Genomic DNA, 16,725 nt, shown 5'->3' with positions numbered 1-16,725 from the left:
CCGTTCAACGGCCATGGCTCACGAGCCCAGCCGCTCCGCGGCATGTGGGATCTTCCCAGACCGGGGCACGAACCCGTGTACCCTGCATCGGCAAGCAGACGCTCAACCACTGTGCCACCAGGGAAGCCCCTGCAAAAGCTTTTAAGTTTCATTAGGTCCCATTTGTTTATTTTTATTTCCATTCCATTTTGTTTTTATTTCCATTCCATTTTGTTTTTATTTCCATTAGGAGATGGATCAAAAAAGATCTTGCTGTGATTTATGTCAAAGAGTGTTCTTCCTGTTTTCCTCTAAGAGTTTTATAGTGTCCAGTCTTACATTTAAGTCTCTAATCCATTTTGATTTATTTTTGTGTATGGTGTTAGAGAATGTTCTAATTTCATTCTTTTACACGTAGCTGTCCAGTTTTCCCAGCACCACTTATTGAAGAGACTATCTTTTCTCCATTGTATATCCTTGCCTCCTTTGTCATAGATTAGTTGACCATGGGTGTATGGGTTTTCCTCTGGGCTTTCTATCTTGTTCCATTGATCTGTGTTTCTGTTTTTGTGCCAGTACCATATTGTCTTGATTACTGTAGCTTTGTAGTATAGTCTGAAGTCAGGGAGTCTGATTCCTCCAGCTCCATTTTTTTCCCCTCAAGACTGCTTTGGCTATTCGGGGTCTTTGGTGTCTCCCTACACATGTTAAGATATTTTGCTCTAGTTCTGTAAAAAATGCCATTGCTAATTTGGTAGGGATTGCATTGAATCTGTAGATTGCTTTGGGTAGTATAGTCATTTTCACAGTGTTGATTCTTCCAATCCAAGAACATGGTATATCTCTCCATCTGTTTGTATCATCTTTAATTTCTTTCATCAGTGTCTTATAGTTTTCTGCATACAAGTCTTTTGTCTCCCTAGGTAGGTTTATTCCTACGTATTTCATTCTTTTTGTTGCAGTGGTAAATGGGAGTGTTTCCTTAATTTCTCTTTCAGATTTTTCATCGTTAGTGTATAGGAATGCAAGAGATTTCTGTGCATTAATTTTGTATCCCGCAACTTTACAAAATTCATTGATTAGCTGTAGTAGTTTTCTGGTGGCATCTTTAGGATTCTCTATGTATAGTATCATGTCATCTGCAAACAGTGACAGTTACTTCTTCTTTTCCAATTTGTATTCCTTTTATTTCTTTTTCTTCTCTGATTGCCCTGGCTAAGACTTCCAAAACTATGTTGAATAATAGTGGTGAAGAGTGGACATCCTTGTCTTGTTCCTGATCTTAGAGGAAATGCTTTCAGTTTTTCACCATTGAGAAGATGTTTGATGTGGGTTTGTCATATATGGCCCTTATTATGTTGAGGTAGGTTCCCTCTGTGCCCCCTTTCTGGAGAGTTTTTATCATAAACGGGTGTTGAATTTTGTCAAAAGCTTTTTCTGCATCTGTTGAGATAATCATATGGTTTTTATTCTTCAGTTTGTTAATATGGTGTATCACATTGATTGATTTGTGTATATTGAAGAATCCTTGCATCCCTGGGGTAAATCCTACTTGATCATGGTGTATGATCCTTTTAATGTGTTGTTGGATTCTGTTTGCTAGTATTTTGTTGAGGATTTTTGCATCTATATTCATCATTGATATTGGTCTGTAATTTTCTTTTTTTGTAGTATGTTTGTCTGGTTTTGGTATCAGGGTGATGGTGGCCTCATAGAATGAGTTTGGGAGTGTTCCTTCCCCTGCAGTTTTTTGGAAGAGTTTGAGAAGTATGGGTGTTAGCTCTTCTATAAATCTTTGATAGAATTCATCTGTGAAGCCATCTGGTCCTGGACTTTAGTTTGTTGGAAGATTTTTAATCACAGTTTCAATTTCATTACTTGTGATTGGTCTGCTTATAGTCTCTGTTTCTTCCTGGTTCAGTCTTTGAAGCTTATACCTTTTTAAAAATTTGTCCATTTCTTCCAGGTTGTCCATTTTATGGGCATAGACTTGCTTGTAGTAGCCTCTTAGGATGCTTTGTATTTCTGTGGTGTCTGTTGTAACTTCTCCTTTTTCATTTCTAATTTTATTGATTTGAGTCTTCTCCCTCTTTTTCTTGATGAGTCTGGCTAATGGTTTATCAATTTTGTTTATCTTCTCAAAGAACCAGCTTTTAGTTTTATTGATCTTTGCTATTGTTTTCTTTGTTTCTATTTCATTTATTTCTGCTCTATTCTTTATCATTTCTTTCCTTCTGCTAACTTTGGGTTTTGTTTGTTCTTCTTTCTCTAGTTCCTTTAGGTGTAAGCTTAGATTGTTTATTTGAGATTTTTCTTGTTTCTTGAGGTAGGCTTGTACTGCTATAAACTTCCCTCTTAGAACTGCTTTTGCTGCATCCCATAGGTTTTGGATCATTGTGTTTACATTGTAATTTGTCTCTAGGTATTTTTTGACTTCCTCTTTGATTTCTTCAGTGATCTCTTGGTTATTTAGTAACATATTGTTTAGCCTCCATGTTTTTGTGTTTTTTACGTTTTTTTCCCTGTAATTGATTTCTAATCTCATAACATTGTGGTCAGGAAAGATGCTTGATATGATTTCAATTTTCTTAAATTTACTGATGCTTGATTTATGACCCAGGATGTGATCTATCCTGGAGAATGTTCCGTGTGCACTTAAGAAGAAAGTGTAATCTGCTGTTTTTGGATGGAATGTCCTATAAATATCAATTAAATCTATCTGGTCTGTTGTGTCATTTAAAGCTTCTGTTTCCTTATTTACTTTCATTTTGGATGATCTGTCCATTGGTGTAAGTGAGGTGTTAAAGTCCCCCACTATTATTGTGTTACTGTCGATTTCCTCTTTTATAGCTGTTAGCAGTTGTCTTATGTACTGAGGTGCTCCTATGTTGGGTGCATATATATTTACAATTGCTATATCTTCTTCTTGGATTGATCCCTTGATCATTATGTAGTGTCCTTCCTTATCTCTTGTAACATTCTTTGTTTTAAAGTCTATTTTATCTCATATGAGTACTGCTACTCCAGCTTTCTTTTGATTTCCATTTGCATGGAATATCTTTTTCTATCCCCTCACTTTCAGTCTGCATGTGTTCCTAGGTCTGAAGTGGGTCTCTTGTAGACAGCATATATACGGGTCTTGATGCTGAATTCTCTTAGCTTTTGCTTGTCTGTAAAGCTTTTGATTTCTCCTTCAAATCTGAATGAGATCCTTGCCAGGTAGTGTAATCTTGGTTGTAGATTCTTTCCTTGCATCACTTTAAGCATATCATGCCACTCCCTTCTTGCTTGTAGAGTTTCTGCTGAGAAATCAGCTGTTAACCCTATGGGAATTCTCTTGTATCTTATTTGTTGTTTTTCCCTTGTTGCTTTCAGTAATTTTTCTTTGTCTTCAATTTTTATCAGTTTGATTACTGTGTGTCTCGGTGTGTTTCTCCTTGGGTTTATCCTGCCTGGTACTCTCTGTGCTTCCTGGAAGTTTTCGACTATAATCTCTTCAAATATTTTCTCGGGTCCTTTCTCTCTCTCTTCTCCTTCTGGGACCCCTATAATGCGAATGTTGTTGCATTTAATGTTGCCCCAGAAGTCTCTCAGGCTGTCTTCATTTCTTTTCATTCTTTTTTCTTTATTCTGTTCCACAGCAGTGAATTCCACCATTCTGTCTTCCAGGTCACTTATCCGTTCTTCTGCCTCAGTTATTCTGCTATTGATTCCTTGTAGTATATTTTTAATTTCAGTTATTGTATTGTTCATCTCTGTTTGTTTGTTCTTTAATTCTAGGTCTTTGTTAAACATTTCTTGCATCTTCTCAATCTTTGCCTCCATTCTTTTTCTAAGGTCCTGGATCATCTTCAGTATCATGATTCTGAATTCTTTTTTCTGGAAGGTTTCATATCTGCACTTCATTTAGTTGTTTTTCTGGGGTTTTATCTTGTTCCTTCATCTTGTACATAGCCCTCTGCCTTTTTATCTTGTCTGTCTTTCTGTGAATGTGATTTTTGTTCCACAGGCTGCAGGATTGTAGTTCTTCTTGCTTCTGCTGTCTGCCCTCTGGTGGATGAGGCTATCTAAGAGGCTTGTTCAAGTTTCCTGATGGGAGGGACTGGTGGTGGGTAGAGCTAGGTGTTGCTCTGGTGGGCAGAGCTCAGTAAAACATTAATCTTGTTGTCTCCTGATGGGTGGGGCTGGGTTCCCTCCTTGTTGGTTGTTTGGCCTGAGGTGACCCAATACTGGAGCCTTCCCTGGGCTCTTTGGTGGGGCTAATGGCGGACTCTGGGAGGGCTGACGTCAAGGAGCACTTCCCAGTTCTTCTGCTGCCAGTGTCCTTGTCCTCATGGTGAGACACAGCCACTCCCTACCTCAGCAAGGGACCCTCCAACACTAGCAGGTAGGTCTGGTTCAGTATCCCCTGGGGTCACTGCTCCTTCCCCTGGGTCCCGAAGCGCACGCTACTTTGTGTGTGCCCTCCAAGAGTGGAGTCTCTGTTTCCCGCAGTCCTATTGAAGTCCTACAGTCAAATCCAGCTAGCCTTCAAAGTCTGATTCTTTAGGAATTCCTCCTCCCGTTTCCGGACCCCCAGGTTGCAAAGCCTGATGTGGGACTCAGAACCTTCACTCCAGTGAGTGGGTGGACTTCTGTGGTATAAGTGTTCTCCAGTTTGTGAGTCACCCACCCAGCAGTTATGGGATTTGATTTTATTGTGATTGCGCCCCTCCTACCGTCTCACTGTGGCTTCTCCTTTGTCTTTGGATGTGGGGTATCTTTTGTGGTGATTTCCAGTTTCTTCCTGTCGATGATTGTTCAGCAGTTAGTTGTGATTCCAGTGTTCTCGCAAGAGGGAGTGAGCACACATCCTTCTACTCTGCCATCTTAAACCAGTCTCTAGCAGTGCTGAATAATCTTCAATGTAATTTTTTTCTCATAAAACAAAGTATAAGTATATATTGTAAATGTATGTGAGTATTTATTGGGCATTTAACTATGTGCCAGACACTGGTCTAGGCTCTGGGGATAAAACCATTTGGGAAAAAAACTCCTCATGGAGTTTATACTTTAGAAGGAATAAACTATATATTGTTTAAAAGCAGCAGTATAACCCAAACAGACTTGAAAGAAATACATTGGTAAATAGGAAAAGATACACCTTGAAGATGTGCTGGTATGATGAAGTAAAAAGCTGATGTGGCAATATTAATGTCACATAAAATACTGTTAAAGGTGAAGAGCACTAAAAAAGTAAATTGGGCAGCCAGAGCATTTATATAACACGTAACATAGGCTTAAAAGTGAAAAATGACAGGATTAGAAGGAAAACTAATGAACCCACAGTTTAGCATACCTCTATTAAAATGGATAGGTAAACAGAAAATTAGTCAGGAAAACATATGTACCTTGTTTTATTGCACTTCGCTTTATTGTGCTTTGCAGATAATGCATTTTTTACAAATTGAAGGTTTGTGGCAACCCTGTGTTGAGCAAGTTTGTTGGTACCATTTTTCCAACAGCATTTGCTCACTTCCTGTCTCTGTGTCACATTTTGGTAATTCTCACATTACAGACATACCTCAGAGATATTGCAGGTTTGGTTCCAGACCACTGCAATAAAGCAAATATCACAATAAAGCAAGTCACACAAATTTTTTGGTTTCCATGTGCATATAAAATGCTCTCCTTGGACCTCCCTATTAGCTTAGACACAACAATATTGAAATCAGGCTAACTAACCTTAACAATGGTCTGTAAGGGTTCAAGTGAAAGGGAGAGTTGCACATCTCTCACTTGAAATGAAAAGCTAGAAATGATTAAGCTTAGTGAGGAAGGCATGTTGAAAGTCGAAACAGGCAAAATGTTAGGCCTCTTGAGCCAAACAGTTAGCCAAGTTGTGAATGCAAAGGGAAAGTTCTCGAAGGAAATTAAAAGTGCTATTCCAGTGAACACACTAGTGATAAGAAAGTGGGAAAGCCTTATTGCTAATATAGAGAAAGTTTTAGTGGTCTGGATAGATCAAACCAGGCACAACATTCCCTTAAACCAAAGCCTAATCCAGAGCAAGGCCCTAACTCTCTTCAATTCTATGAAGGCTGAGAGATGAGGAAGCTGCAGAAGAGAAGTTTGAAGCTAGCAGACGTTATGAGATTTAAGGAAAGAGGCCATCTCTATAACATAAAAGTGCAAGGTGAAGCAGCAAGTGCTGATGTAGATAGAAGCTGCAGCAAGTTATCCAGAAGATCTAGCTAAGAAAATTAATGAAGGTGGCTGGCTGCCCTGAACAACAGATTTTCAATGTAGATGAAAGTCTTATATTGGAAGAGGATGCCGCCAGGACTTTCATAGCTAGAGGGGAGAAGTCAGTGCCTGGCGTGAGAGCTTCAAAGGACAGGGTGACTCTTGTTAAGGGCTAACGTAGCTAGTGAGTTTTAAGTTGAAGCCAATGTTCCTTTACCATTCTGAATTATGCTAAATCTACTCTGCCTGTGCTCTCTAAATGGAAAAACAAAGTCTGGATGACAGCACAACTGTTGACAACATGGTTTACTGAAGCCTACTGTTGAGATCTACTGCTCAGAAAAGAAAAGATTCCTTTGAAAATGTTACTGCTTATTGACAGTGCATCTGGTCACCCAAGCACTCTGATGGAGATGTACAAGATTAATGTTATTTTCATGCCTGCCTACCCAACATCCACTCTGCAGCCCACAGATCAAGGAGTAATTTCAACTTTCAAGTCTTTATTATTTAAGAAATAAACTTTTTTTTTTTTTTTGCCACGTGCTGCTCAGCTTGTGGGATCTTAGTCCCCCTACCAGGGATTGAACCCAGGCCACTGCAGTGAAAGCACCAAGTTCTAGCCACTGGACCACCAGGGAATTCCCATAAGAAATTACACTGTTTGAGGCTATAGCTGCCATAGATAGAGATTCCTGTGATGGACCTGGGCAAAGTCAATTGAAAACCTTCTGGAAAGGATTCACCATTCTGGATGCCATTAAGAACATTCGTGATTCATGGGAAGAGGTCAAAATATGAACACTAACAGGAGTTTGAAAGAAGTTGATTCCAGCCCTCATGGATGACTTGGAGGGCTTTAAGACTTCAGTGGAGGAAGTAACTGCAGATGTGGTGGAGGTAGCAAGAGAACTAGAATTAGAAGTGCAGCCTTAAAGATGTGACTAAATTGCTACAATCTCGTGATAAAACTTTAATGGATGAGGAGTTGCTTTTTGTGGGTGAGCATGAACAAACTGACTTCTCAAGGTGGAATCTGCTTCTGGTGAAGATGCTGTGAAGATCTTGTTGAAATGACAACAGAGGATTTAGAATATTATATAAACTTAGTTGATAAAGAAGTGGCAGGGTTTGAGAGGATTGACTCCAGTTTTGAAAGAAGTTCTACTTTGGGTAAAATGCTTTCAAACAGCATTGCCTGCTACAGAGAAATTGTTCATGAAAGGAAGAGGCAACGGATGAGGCACACTTCACTGTGGTCTTATTTTAAGAAATTGTCACGGCCACCCAGCCTTCAGCACCCACCACCCTGATCAGTCAGCAGCCTTCAACATCAAGGCGAGACTCTCCACACGAAAGGAGTACGACTCATTGAAGGCTCAATGATGGTTGGCATTTTTTAGCAATAAAGTATTTTTTAATTAAGGTATGAACATTGTTATTTAGACACTTATGAGTAAATATTGCATACTTATTCAACTACATTATAGTGTAAACATAACTTTTATATGCACTGGGAAACAGAATTATCCCCATGACTCACATTATTGTGGTATTTGCTTTATTGTGGTGGTCTGGAACTAGACTTACAATATCTCAGAGGATGCCTGTATAGAAGATTTGAACAACACAACTAATAAAGTTGATCTAATACACATAGAAAATTTTGTACCCAACAAATGGAGAGTAAGCGTTATTTCTGAGCACACGAGGAATACTTTAAAAAATGGACTGTGTCCTAAATCACAAAAGAAGTCCCCAAAATTTAAGGTAACCAGAATCAAATAGACCACATTCTATGACCACAGTAACTAAACTTGAAATCAACAATAAAGAGAACTTTAAAAAAAACTCATCTGAATAGAAACTAAAAAACTCACTCATAGGTTAAAGAGGAAGCTTGAAAACAGCCAGCAAAGTAAACATGAAAGTAGGTAGAAGGAAGAGCATATTAAATATAAAAACAGAAATTAATAAAATGGGGGGGAAAGATTAACACTTTTCTAATTGTATATTGTGATGACCAATGATAAGATGAGTGAAATTGGCCAAGAAGAATATAGGTATTATTTGAGCCTCGATTCCTATTCATGGTTTATTTTCTATATTAGTAATCTTTTTCTTTAGAAGGTATCCAATATGAGCTAATAAGAAGACTGTAGAACTCAAAATATAGAACAAATTTGTTGTCAAATTTTCAGTAGTGTGACTTTTCCATATAACAAGAAAATTAACTATAGAACTGTGTAAGTGAAAATGTCAGACTTGCAGAATTATTTTTACTATTTTATTTAAAAGATTTTATAATGGCCTTTAATAGAAAATTCTATTTATATGTGTAAGATATTTTTCTTTCCCTTCTTGTAGGTTACTCAAATGAGTCGTCCAGACCTGATTGTCTTTCTGATGAAATACCTGATGGCTCTCATAGTTGGTATTCCTTCCATTTTTTGGGTTGGAAGCAAAAAGACATGCTTTGAATGGGCCAGTTTTTTTCATGGTCGTAGGAAAAAAGAGTAAGTTGAAGTAAATTATCATGGTGTTCACAAACTTCACATTTACGCAATATTTTTGTGTTTCCTGTGTTAAAATAATTTGGATTTGGAGGAAGTATTCCAAAAAGATTGTAACCTCAGCTTCCACCAGTTATGATTAAACCTTAAGTCACAGTTAAAAACTTATTCAGAAAAGATAGCCAAGTAGAACCAGGCTTAAGGCCTATTCCTTAGTAATTCAGAATATTTGAGATATTTAAAATATCTTTATAAAGATATTTAAAAAATAAAGATATTTAAAAGATATTTATAAAGATATTTAAAAAATAAAGATATTTAAAATATCTTTATTTTAAAAAATCCAAATCATAATCTTCTTAAAATTAAAAACAAATTAATGATTTTATATATATTCTTATTTGATCTTCTTGACACTTCTCTGAGGACTGGTGTGTATTATCTCAGTGTTACAGATGAGAAAACTGAGGCACAGAGAGGTTAAGTGCCTTGGCTGAAGTCACATAGGTATTAGATTAGACTTCCATTTTCAACTGTCCATCATTCTTCCAGGTTGTACCATAAATTATTTAAAGAGACAGCATGTTATTCCATTCTCATGCAGTACACGTTAAAGCTAAAATAGTAAAATGATATTAGTAGATAACATGGAATATGTTAAAGGAATTATTTTAATTCATAGTTGGCCACATTGCATATTAGACTGTCATGGTAAAATATAAGATTTGCCAAAGCAGTCTTCTCAGGGCATATTTGAGGAATCTTGAATTTTTTGAGCCCATAATTAATGAAACAAAACAAAACAAAATAAGACCCTGCAGTATTCACAAAGGAACAAATGACTTCAGAGTGTTTACTAAGTATAAGTCTTATATGTATACTGTATTTGAATTATCACAGATTCTAAGTTAGTGGAGTCTATATTCTTATGATTTTACTTAACCTAAGTTCCATGGAAAATGGATTTGGTGGGATAGTCTATAAAACTCTTAAGATTATATTTAAAATGTTATTGTGTCTTGTATGGGTTAATGTACTTTTTTTATACAACAAAGTACTGCATTAGCAGGATCTGTATTTTCTAAAATACCAGTAATTAGCAGCTTCTGTTACATCGATTAGATTGAGATTTTTTAAAATCACAGTTTTAAAGTGTACATTTCTTATTACCATATCTGAGACTACTGCTAGTAATATCAGATAATGCATTTCCCCTTTAAATACAGTTTCATAGGGCAGAGAAGGAAAGAAGGGGAAAAATGAATTCAACAACAAAAATGTATTTCCTAAGAATTCATCCTTTGAGAAAGTCTTTAATGAATGTTTACTGTGTGCTTTGAACTATATTGGGATGCCAAGGATTCAGTAGCGTACAAAACAGGCCAAGTCCTTGCTTTTTGTGGAACATCCTTCCTTGGGGGATTTATCTGTATATTTTTTGAAATTTTTAAATATGTTTTAATCACAGTAAAACATAATTCTGAGGGTTTGAATTAAACATTCCTGGTCATCTCTGGACCATACACAAACAATTCTGTAATACAACAATTCTGTTGTACTAGAAACTCCAGATGGAGCTAAGCCCAAGCTACCCTTTTGGGGAATCTTTCCAGTTATTTGGGGGATCCTGGTTGGGTCAGAATCCTTTTGAAACTGGTTAGAACTTCCAAGAACCCTTCTATTTGGTTTTCTGGAACCGTGGATCACCCCCCCAACCCAACAAAGTCATTGTGACCCTCCAATGCTCTGGGCTAGAGTACCACTCCTCAAGAGTGTGAGCACCCTGCAGCCATTTCTAGCATTTGTCTGGTTGAGCCTTTGAGAAATGACTATGGAGTAATCATAATAATGGTTACCAATTAATTGAGCACACTTAATACTCCAAGCACTGTCCTAAGCATTTTACATATTATTAAATCATTTAATCCTCTAAACAACCTTGTGAGGGAGATCGTCATTTTACAGATAAGAAACTGAGGCATACAACCAAGGTTTAATAGCTAGTGAATGGTAGAATTGAGATTCACACCCAAGCAGTCTGACTCTAGCCTGCTCTTAACCCCTCTGTTATACTGTGAGTCAAAATACTGGCTTCTAAAATTATGCAAATCAAATTAGTGTTCTTCCTCTGAGTGAAGCCACATTTAAGACTGTGCTTATGCTAATATTTCTGACACTGATGGAAATATTTTTAGAAATTTTCTTTTGGAATTATCTGGGTCACAGCACTTAATTTCTCTGGACCTCTGTTTTCTTATTTGTAAAATGAGGGGACAGACCTTCACCATTCAAAGGTGGATTAAATTTTTGGAATGACCAGAAGTCAGTTTGAACCAATTTTTAAAAATAAGTTTAGAAAACAAATTCAGCAATCCAGAGTGACTTGGGATGTATGTATATATGAATAGGGCCATTGATAACACAAGAACAAATGTTTTAAGTATCTTTGAGTTGTTCTTTATTCTATTTAGTTTTTGACATTTTGTTTTTATCATATACATAAACATTATGTTTTATCATTACTTTATGATTGTCTTTGAAGCCATTTACACTTAAGTTTGATCCCCAACTGCTGTTTTTTGTTTTTTTAAACATCTTTATTAGAGTATAATTGCTTTACAGTGGTATGTCAAAGTTTCTGCTTTATAACAAAATGAATCAGTTATACATATGCATATGTCCCCATATCTCTTTCCTCTTGCATCTCCCTCCCTCACACCCCCAACTGCTGTTTTGTTGTATGACTTTTGGAAAGTCCTTTAATCCCTTAGAACCTCAGTTTCTTCATCTATAAAATGGGGCTCACAATATTTATTCTTAATGGATATCTAATATCTTTTTAGGACTTAATCTCTGTAATAAAAACATTATTAAGAAAGATTAAAGGAGAGTATATGTAAAATACCTGGCACAATTCAGGTACTCAACAAATATTAGTCTTCCTTCAGCCCTTCTACCCCAGCACTAAAACAACAACGGCAATAACAACAATGATCTTTTTCTAATTCGAAAACTTAGAATATATGCACTTTCTCAATTTATGATCCAATCTTTACATGTTGGAGAGTTTTTTTTAATGAAATTGTCTAATTTTAACTTTATGTATGATTCTCATAGTCATTATTTACACAAACTGATACACCGACCTTTGCAACTATTTAATTGGTTCTTTTATTAATTACCACTTTGTTCATCATCATGAACATCTGTCTGCTTTTAACCCTTTCATAGCAGTTAAAAACTTTTGCTCTGGGGCTTCCCTGGTGGCGCAGTGGTTGAGAGTCCGCCTGCCGATGCAGGGGACACGGGTTCGTGCCCCGGTCGGGGAAGATCCCACATGCTGCGGAGCGGCTGGGCCCGTGAGCAATGGCCGCTGAGCCTGCGCGTCCGGAGCCTGTGCTCCGCAACGGGAGAGGCCACAACAGTGAGAGGCCCGCGTACCACAAAAAAAAAACCTTTTGCTCTGGACATAATTCATCCCCTTAATTCTTTTTTCCTAAGCCTTTAATGGGTCCGGGACTTAATTGTATGTTTGCTTAAATTAATTTTTCACGTGTTTTGTTCTAGTTATGATCATTCATGTTTATTCCAGCACTAGACAAATGCTCTGTTATAAAGTCAACTTGTTACCTTAAAACAACTGCTCTTACAAATTAAAAAATGTGTCTGTGCCATGATGAGGCCTCTACTACTTCCATAAACCATGCAAGAAAATAGTATTTCTACTTTATAATAGTACCTTTGTAATATTTCAGTGTCCTTGAGAATGATAAATTTCCTTAGCTGAAAGGGACTTTTTAGAAATGATGAAATTGTATACCTTCATTTTATAGATGAGGAAAATTAAGAAAAGGGGATGATGAGTTGCCTAAGATTACATATTTATTGACAGAGTTGGAACTAAAATCCTGATTTCCTTATTCTAATACGAACCTCTTTCTATCATACCACTTTTGGGAACAGATTGACACAGATTTTTGTTATATCCTCTCTTCGGTCAACAGTGTTACCTTATATCTGTCCTAAAGACATTATTTAAGAAGGAATTAATTTCAAGAATAACATCAGTTTGTCAAAGAAGTAGAGATGTTAGTCTGTATCTTAAACTTAGTATTCTGTTGTCTAGGATAGTGAATGAGAGCCGACAGGTACTCCAGGAACCTGATTTCGCTCAGTCCCTCCTGAGGGATCCAAATACTCCTATTATAAGAAAATCAAGAGGAACTTCCACTCAAGGAACATCCACACATGCTTCTTCAACTCAGCTGGCCATGGTGGATGATCAGAGAAGCAAAGCAGGGAGTGTCCACAGCAAAGTGAGCAGCTACCATGGCAGCCTCCACAGATCCCGTGATGGCAGGTGAGTTTTATTGGTAGATTAGTTTATTTCCTGTGCTGAATTAGAGTCACACGGCGAGTAGCCAGTGTGACTACTACTATTGGAAGAGTAGCCAATTCTGAAAAAGAAGTTGATCATTATTAACGTTTTTAAACTTTCCTAGGTACTGTTGTCCCAGATTATGGTCAGACTTAATGCCAGTCAGAGGAGTTTAGAGTTTGACTCAATGCAGCAAGCAATATGGAGTCATTAACGGGTATTACTGATCAGGGAGAAGGCAGGGTAAAAGTGGTTATTTTAGTAAGATTAATTTGGCAGTTATGGAATACCTGCCAGGTCAGGCATTGTGCTAGGCTCTGGGAATACAAAGATGATTTAGGCATGATCTTTGTTCTTAATAAGCTCAAGAAAGATAGTGTAGTCATTATTCGTGTTGTGGTTAAAAGCATGGAGTCTGGAATGATAAGCCTCAGTTTTCTCATCTGTAAAATGGAAATAGTAATAATATTTGCCCCTTTAGCAATGTTGTAAACAATAAATGAGATAATGTACCTGATTGTTTGGAACAGTGCCCATCTCAGTAAGTGCCTGATATCAACTTTTATTATCATTATTATAAGTTAATAATTAAAGTAAAATGCAAATATAATGGTATAGTCCAGAGGTTGGCAAACTTTTTCTATAAAGAGCCACATAATAAATAACTTTAGTCTTTGTGGGTCATATGGTCTTTGTTGGCAGCTATTCATTTCTGCTGTTGTAGCATGAAAGCAGCCATGGACAATATGTAGTCAAAATGGGAATGGCTGTGTTCCAGTAAAACTATTTACAAAAATAGCAAGGGGCCTCATTTGACTGGCAGACCATAGTTGGCCAACCCCTGTTTAGTAGCTTGGATGAGGGGGTGATTAATTCTGGTGGGGAAGGGGATGGGAAAAAGCTTCACAGAGAATGTTTGAGAGTGGGCTGGATGTGCTTTCCTGTTAAATTTGATGGTGGAGACACTAGAATTAGAAACTTCTTAGGAGCTTTGCATTAATTCAGCTGAGAGATGATGAAGGCTTATGGAAGAACAGTGGCAGTGGCAAGAGAGGAAGAGCTGATCTGAAGGATATTTGAAAAGAAGAAATGAAGTGATAGGAGTTGGAGATGGATTAAAGCAGTTGGAGAGAAGGAATGTGCCAAAGATTTTTTTTTTTTAATATTTCTAGTTTGGGAAACTGAAAGAATGAAAATTATCATGCCTGAAATTCTTTGTTCACTTTGAAGTATCTCTGTTTCTACAGCTGTCCTGTATCCTTCCAGTCTCATTCCAGCCTTTCTCTCAGTGTTCCCTGTCCTCCTAGTATAGGGTATGATTCCTATACTTACTGTCTTTTTAGTCCTTCTGGTTTGTCCTCTCAACTTGCTTTCTTTCACCTTCTAACTTGGTCAGCTACCCTATGTTTTAAAAAGGAGCAGCCTTTCTTTGACTATCATATATTTTCTATCTTTTATCCATTTCTTTTTCTTTTCCTTGCCAGATTTTTGAAATGAATATTTCCATTCTACCAATTGCATCCTTCATTCCTTGTATTTCTACTCTTTTTCACCTTCTTACCCACTTCTAACATCACCAATGACCTGTTTCTTAATCACATTCAAAGATCTTCTCTTTCCTGCCTTTTCCTTCCATTCAGCACTCCTAAATAAAAAGCATTATTCTAAGTGCTAGGGACACAGAGATGGAAGACAGAAGAGTAAACAGTCGGTAGTAATATACTTTAATGGGTATGATAAAATCATGTACAAGGTGCTTTGGGATTCCAGAGAAGAAAACCATTTAAGTCACCATGGAAAGTCTTGTTCACAAACAGGATAGCACTTTAATTTGAATAGGATTCAGAGGAGGCAGTTGGAAATTTCAGACAAGGAAACAGCATATGAGGAGGGAAGGAGGACAAATGGGCAGTTAAGTACCAGGGCAACTGTAGGAGATGAAACATGCTGGGAAGTTTGGGGTTTTTTCAAACCTTACAGCACTGAGAAACTATTGGAAGACTTTGAGCATTGCGGTGATAAAATCAGATTTGTATTTTAGGAAGATCACTTTGACAACAGCATAGGAGAGGAGATTGTAAGTAAGCCCAGTTGGGAAGTTTCTAGAGTAATTTAGAGGTCTTAACTTAAGACAGTCATAAAGAGGGAGCAAATCAGAGAATCTTTCAGAGTACGTTTTGTCAACACCACCCTCCATGAACTGACTCTCAGCATTATTTGATGTTTGACATTATTAGCCTTATCCTTTTCAGTAAGGAATGAACAGTTAGAATACAGCTCTTATGCATGTGGCATTCTGTGTATAAAGAGATATATAGAAGAAAGCTAAAGTATAATTTCTGCACTCTAGAAGAATGTAACCTTATGAGAAAGATAGGACATATACATAAGAACCAACTAAAAAATAGTGCAAGCCAGCATATAATTAAAACAGTGAGTTTTAGAGATGATCAATGTTATAGAACTTCAGAAAAGGGGAAGATCAGATTTGGCCCATGAAAATATCTCAGAGGAGATAAGTAGGGTGAGTGAATGGTAATACAAGTTAAGTTCATACTGAGTAGAGAATTTCTGAAGGCAATTAAATATAGGGGGATTTCAGTGTCAGTAATCTGAATGGAATGGGAGTTTAGATAAGAAAGTTTATAATCTTTAATATAAGGTAGTTGGTAATTAAAATTGTGAGATAGAATTCCTTGAATCTTAATTAAAAAAAGAACAGACCAAGAACAAGACCTTGGTAAATACAGTAATGATAATAATACAATAAGAGGGACTTCCCTGGTGGCACAGTGGTTAAGAATCTGCCTGCCAATGCAGGGGACACGGGTTCGAGCCCTGGTCCTGGAAGATCCCACATGCCGCAGAGCAGCTAAGCCCACGCACCACAACTACTGAGCCTGCGCTCTAGAGCCCGCAAGCCACAACTACTGAGCTTGCACGCCTAGAGCCTGTGCTCTGCAACAAGAGAAGCCACTGCAATGAGAAGCCCGCGCACTGCAACGAAGAGTAGCCCCCACTCACCACAACTAGAGAAAGCCCACGTGCAGCAACGAAGACCAAACGCAGCCAAAATTTTTTAAAATTAAAAAAAAAATTAAGTGCCTTTAAAAAAACAAGTAATAATAATACAATAAGAATAGGCTAGCATGTGATTCAGAGAAAGTGCTTTTAGACATATGAAGGAATCTATGAAAGTATAGTGTCATGGAAACTAGGGGATATACTATGACCTCCTGTAATGGCCTTTCTTATCTCTGATTAATTAAAATCATACTCATCCTTTAAGGCCTGCTTGATTCCCATATCCATGGCAGTTAATTAATTGCTTTTTAATCATTCTTTCGGTGTGACCTATTTTCAATACACTTGTTTTTCCTTGGCTAAGTTTGCAGTTTCTGGAGGATGTGAACTTGGTGACAGACATTTGTATATTCCCCTACAGTATCTAGCCCAGTGCATATTAGGAGACAAATAAATCTATCAAACAACTTTAGAAATAATGTGGGCATGCCATCTCATGGCAATTTCTTTCTGCATCAGTTTTTAAGTTTACACGTGAACACTATATTTGGCCATGGTTTTCGCATCATTTCATGGTATCTTGGCTGTGAGATCACCCGTATACAC

General features: G+C 37.3%; 1 protein-coding gene across 1 annotated transcript in view; it reads left to right on the top strand.

Annotated features, from left to right (window-relative positions):
• The window catches only part of FZD3 (frizzled class receptor 3), a 95,241-nt gene that overhangs the window by 73,565 nt on the left and 4,951 nt on the right, over window positions 1-16,725 (top strand). The window contains exons 5-6 of the mRNA XM_007466151.1: window positions 8,572-8,720; window positions 12,844-13,077. Coding sequence (XP_007466213.1) covers window positions 8,572-8,720; window positions 12,844-13,077 — 383 coding nt within the window. The remainder of the gene's footprint in view (window positions 1-8,571; window positions 8,721-12,843; window positions 13,078-16,725) is intronic.

The sequence above is a fragment of the Lipotes vexillifer genome, unplaced genomic scaffold, assembly GCF_000442215.2.
Source record: "Lipotes vexillifer unplaced genomic scaffold, Lipotes_vexillifer_v1.1 scaffold308, whole genome shotgun sequence".
NCBI classification, from domain to species: Eukaryota; Metazoa; Chordata; class Mammalia; order Artiodactyla; family Lipotidae; genus Lipotes; species Lipotes vexillifer.
The sequence above is the reverse complement of the archived record's forward strand: the minus strand, read 5'-3'. Positions and strand labels throughout refer to the sequence as shown.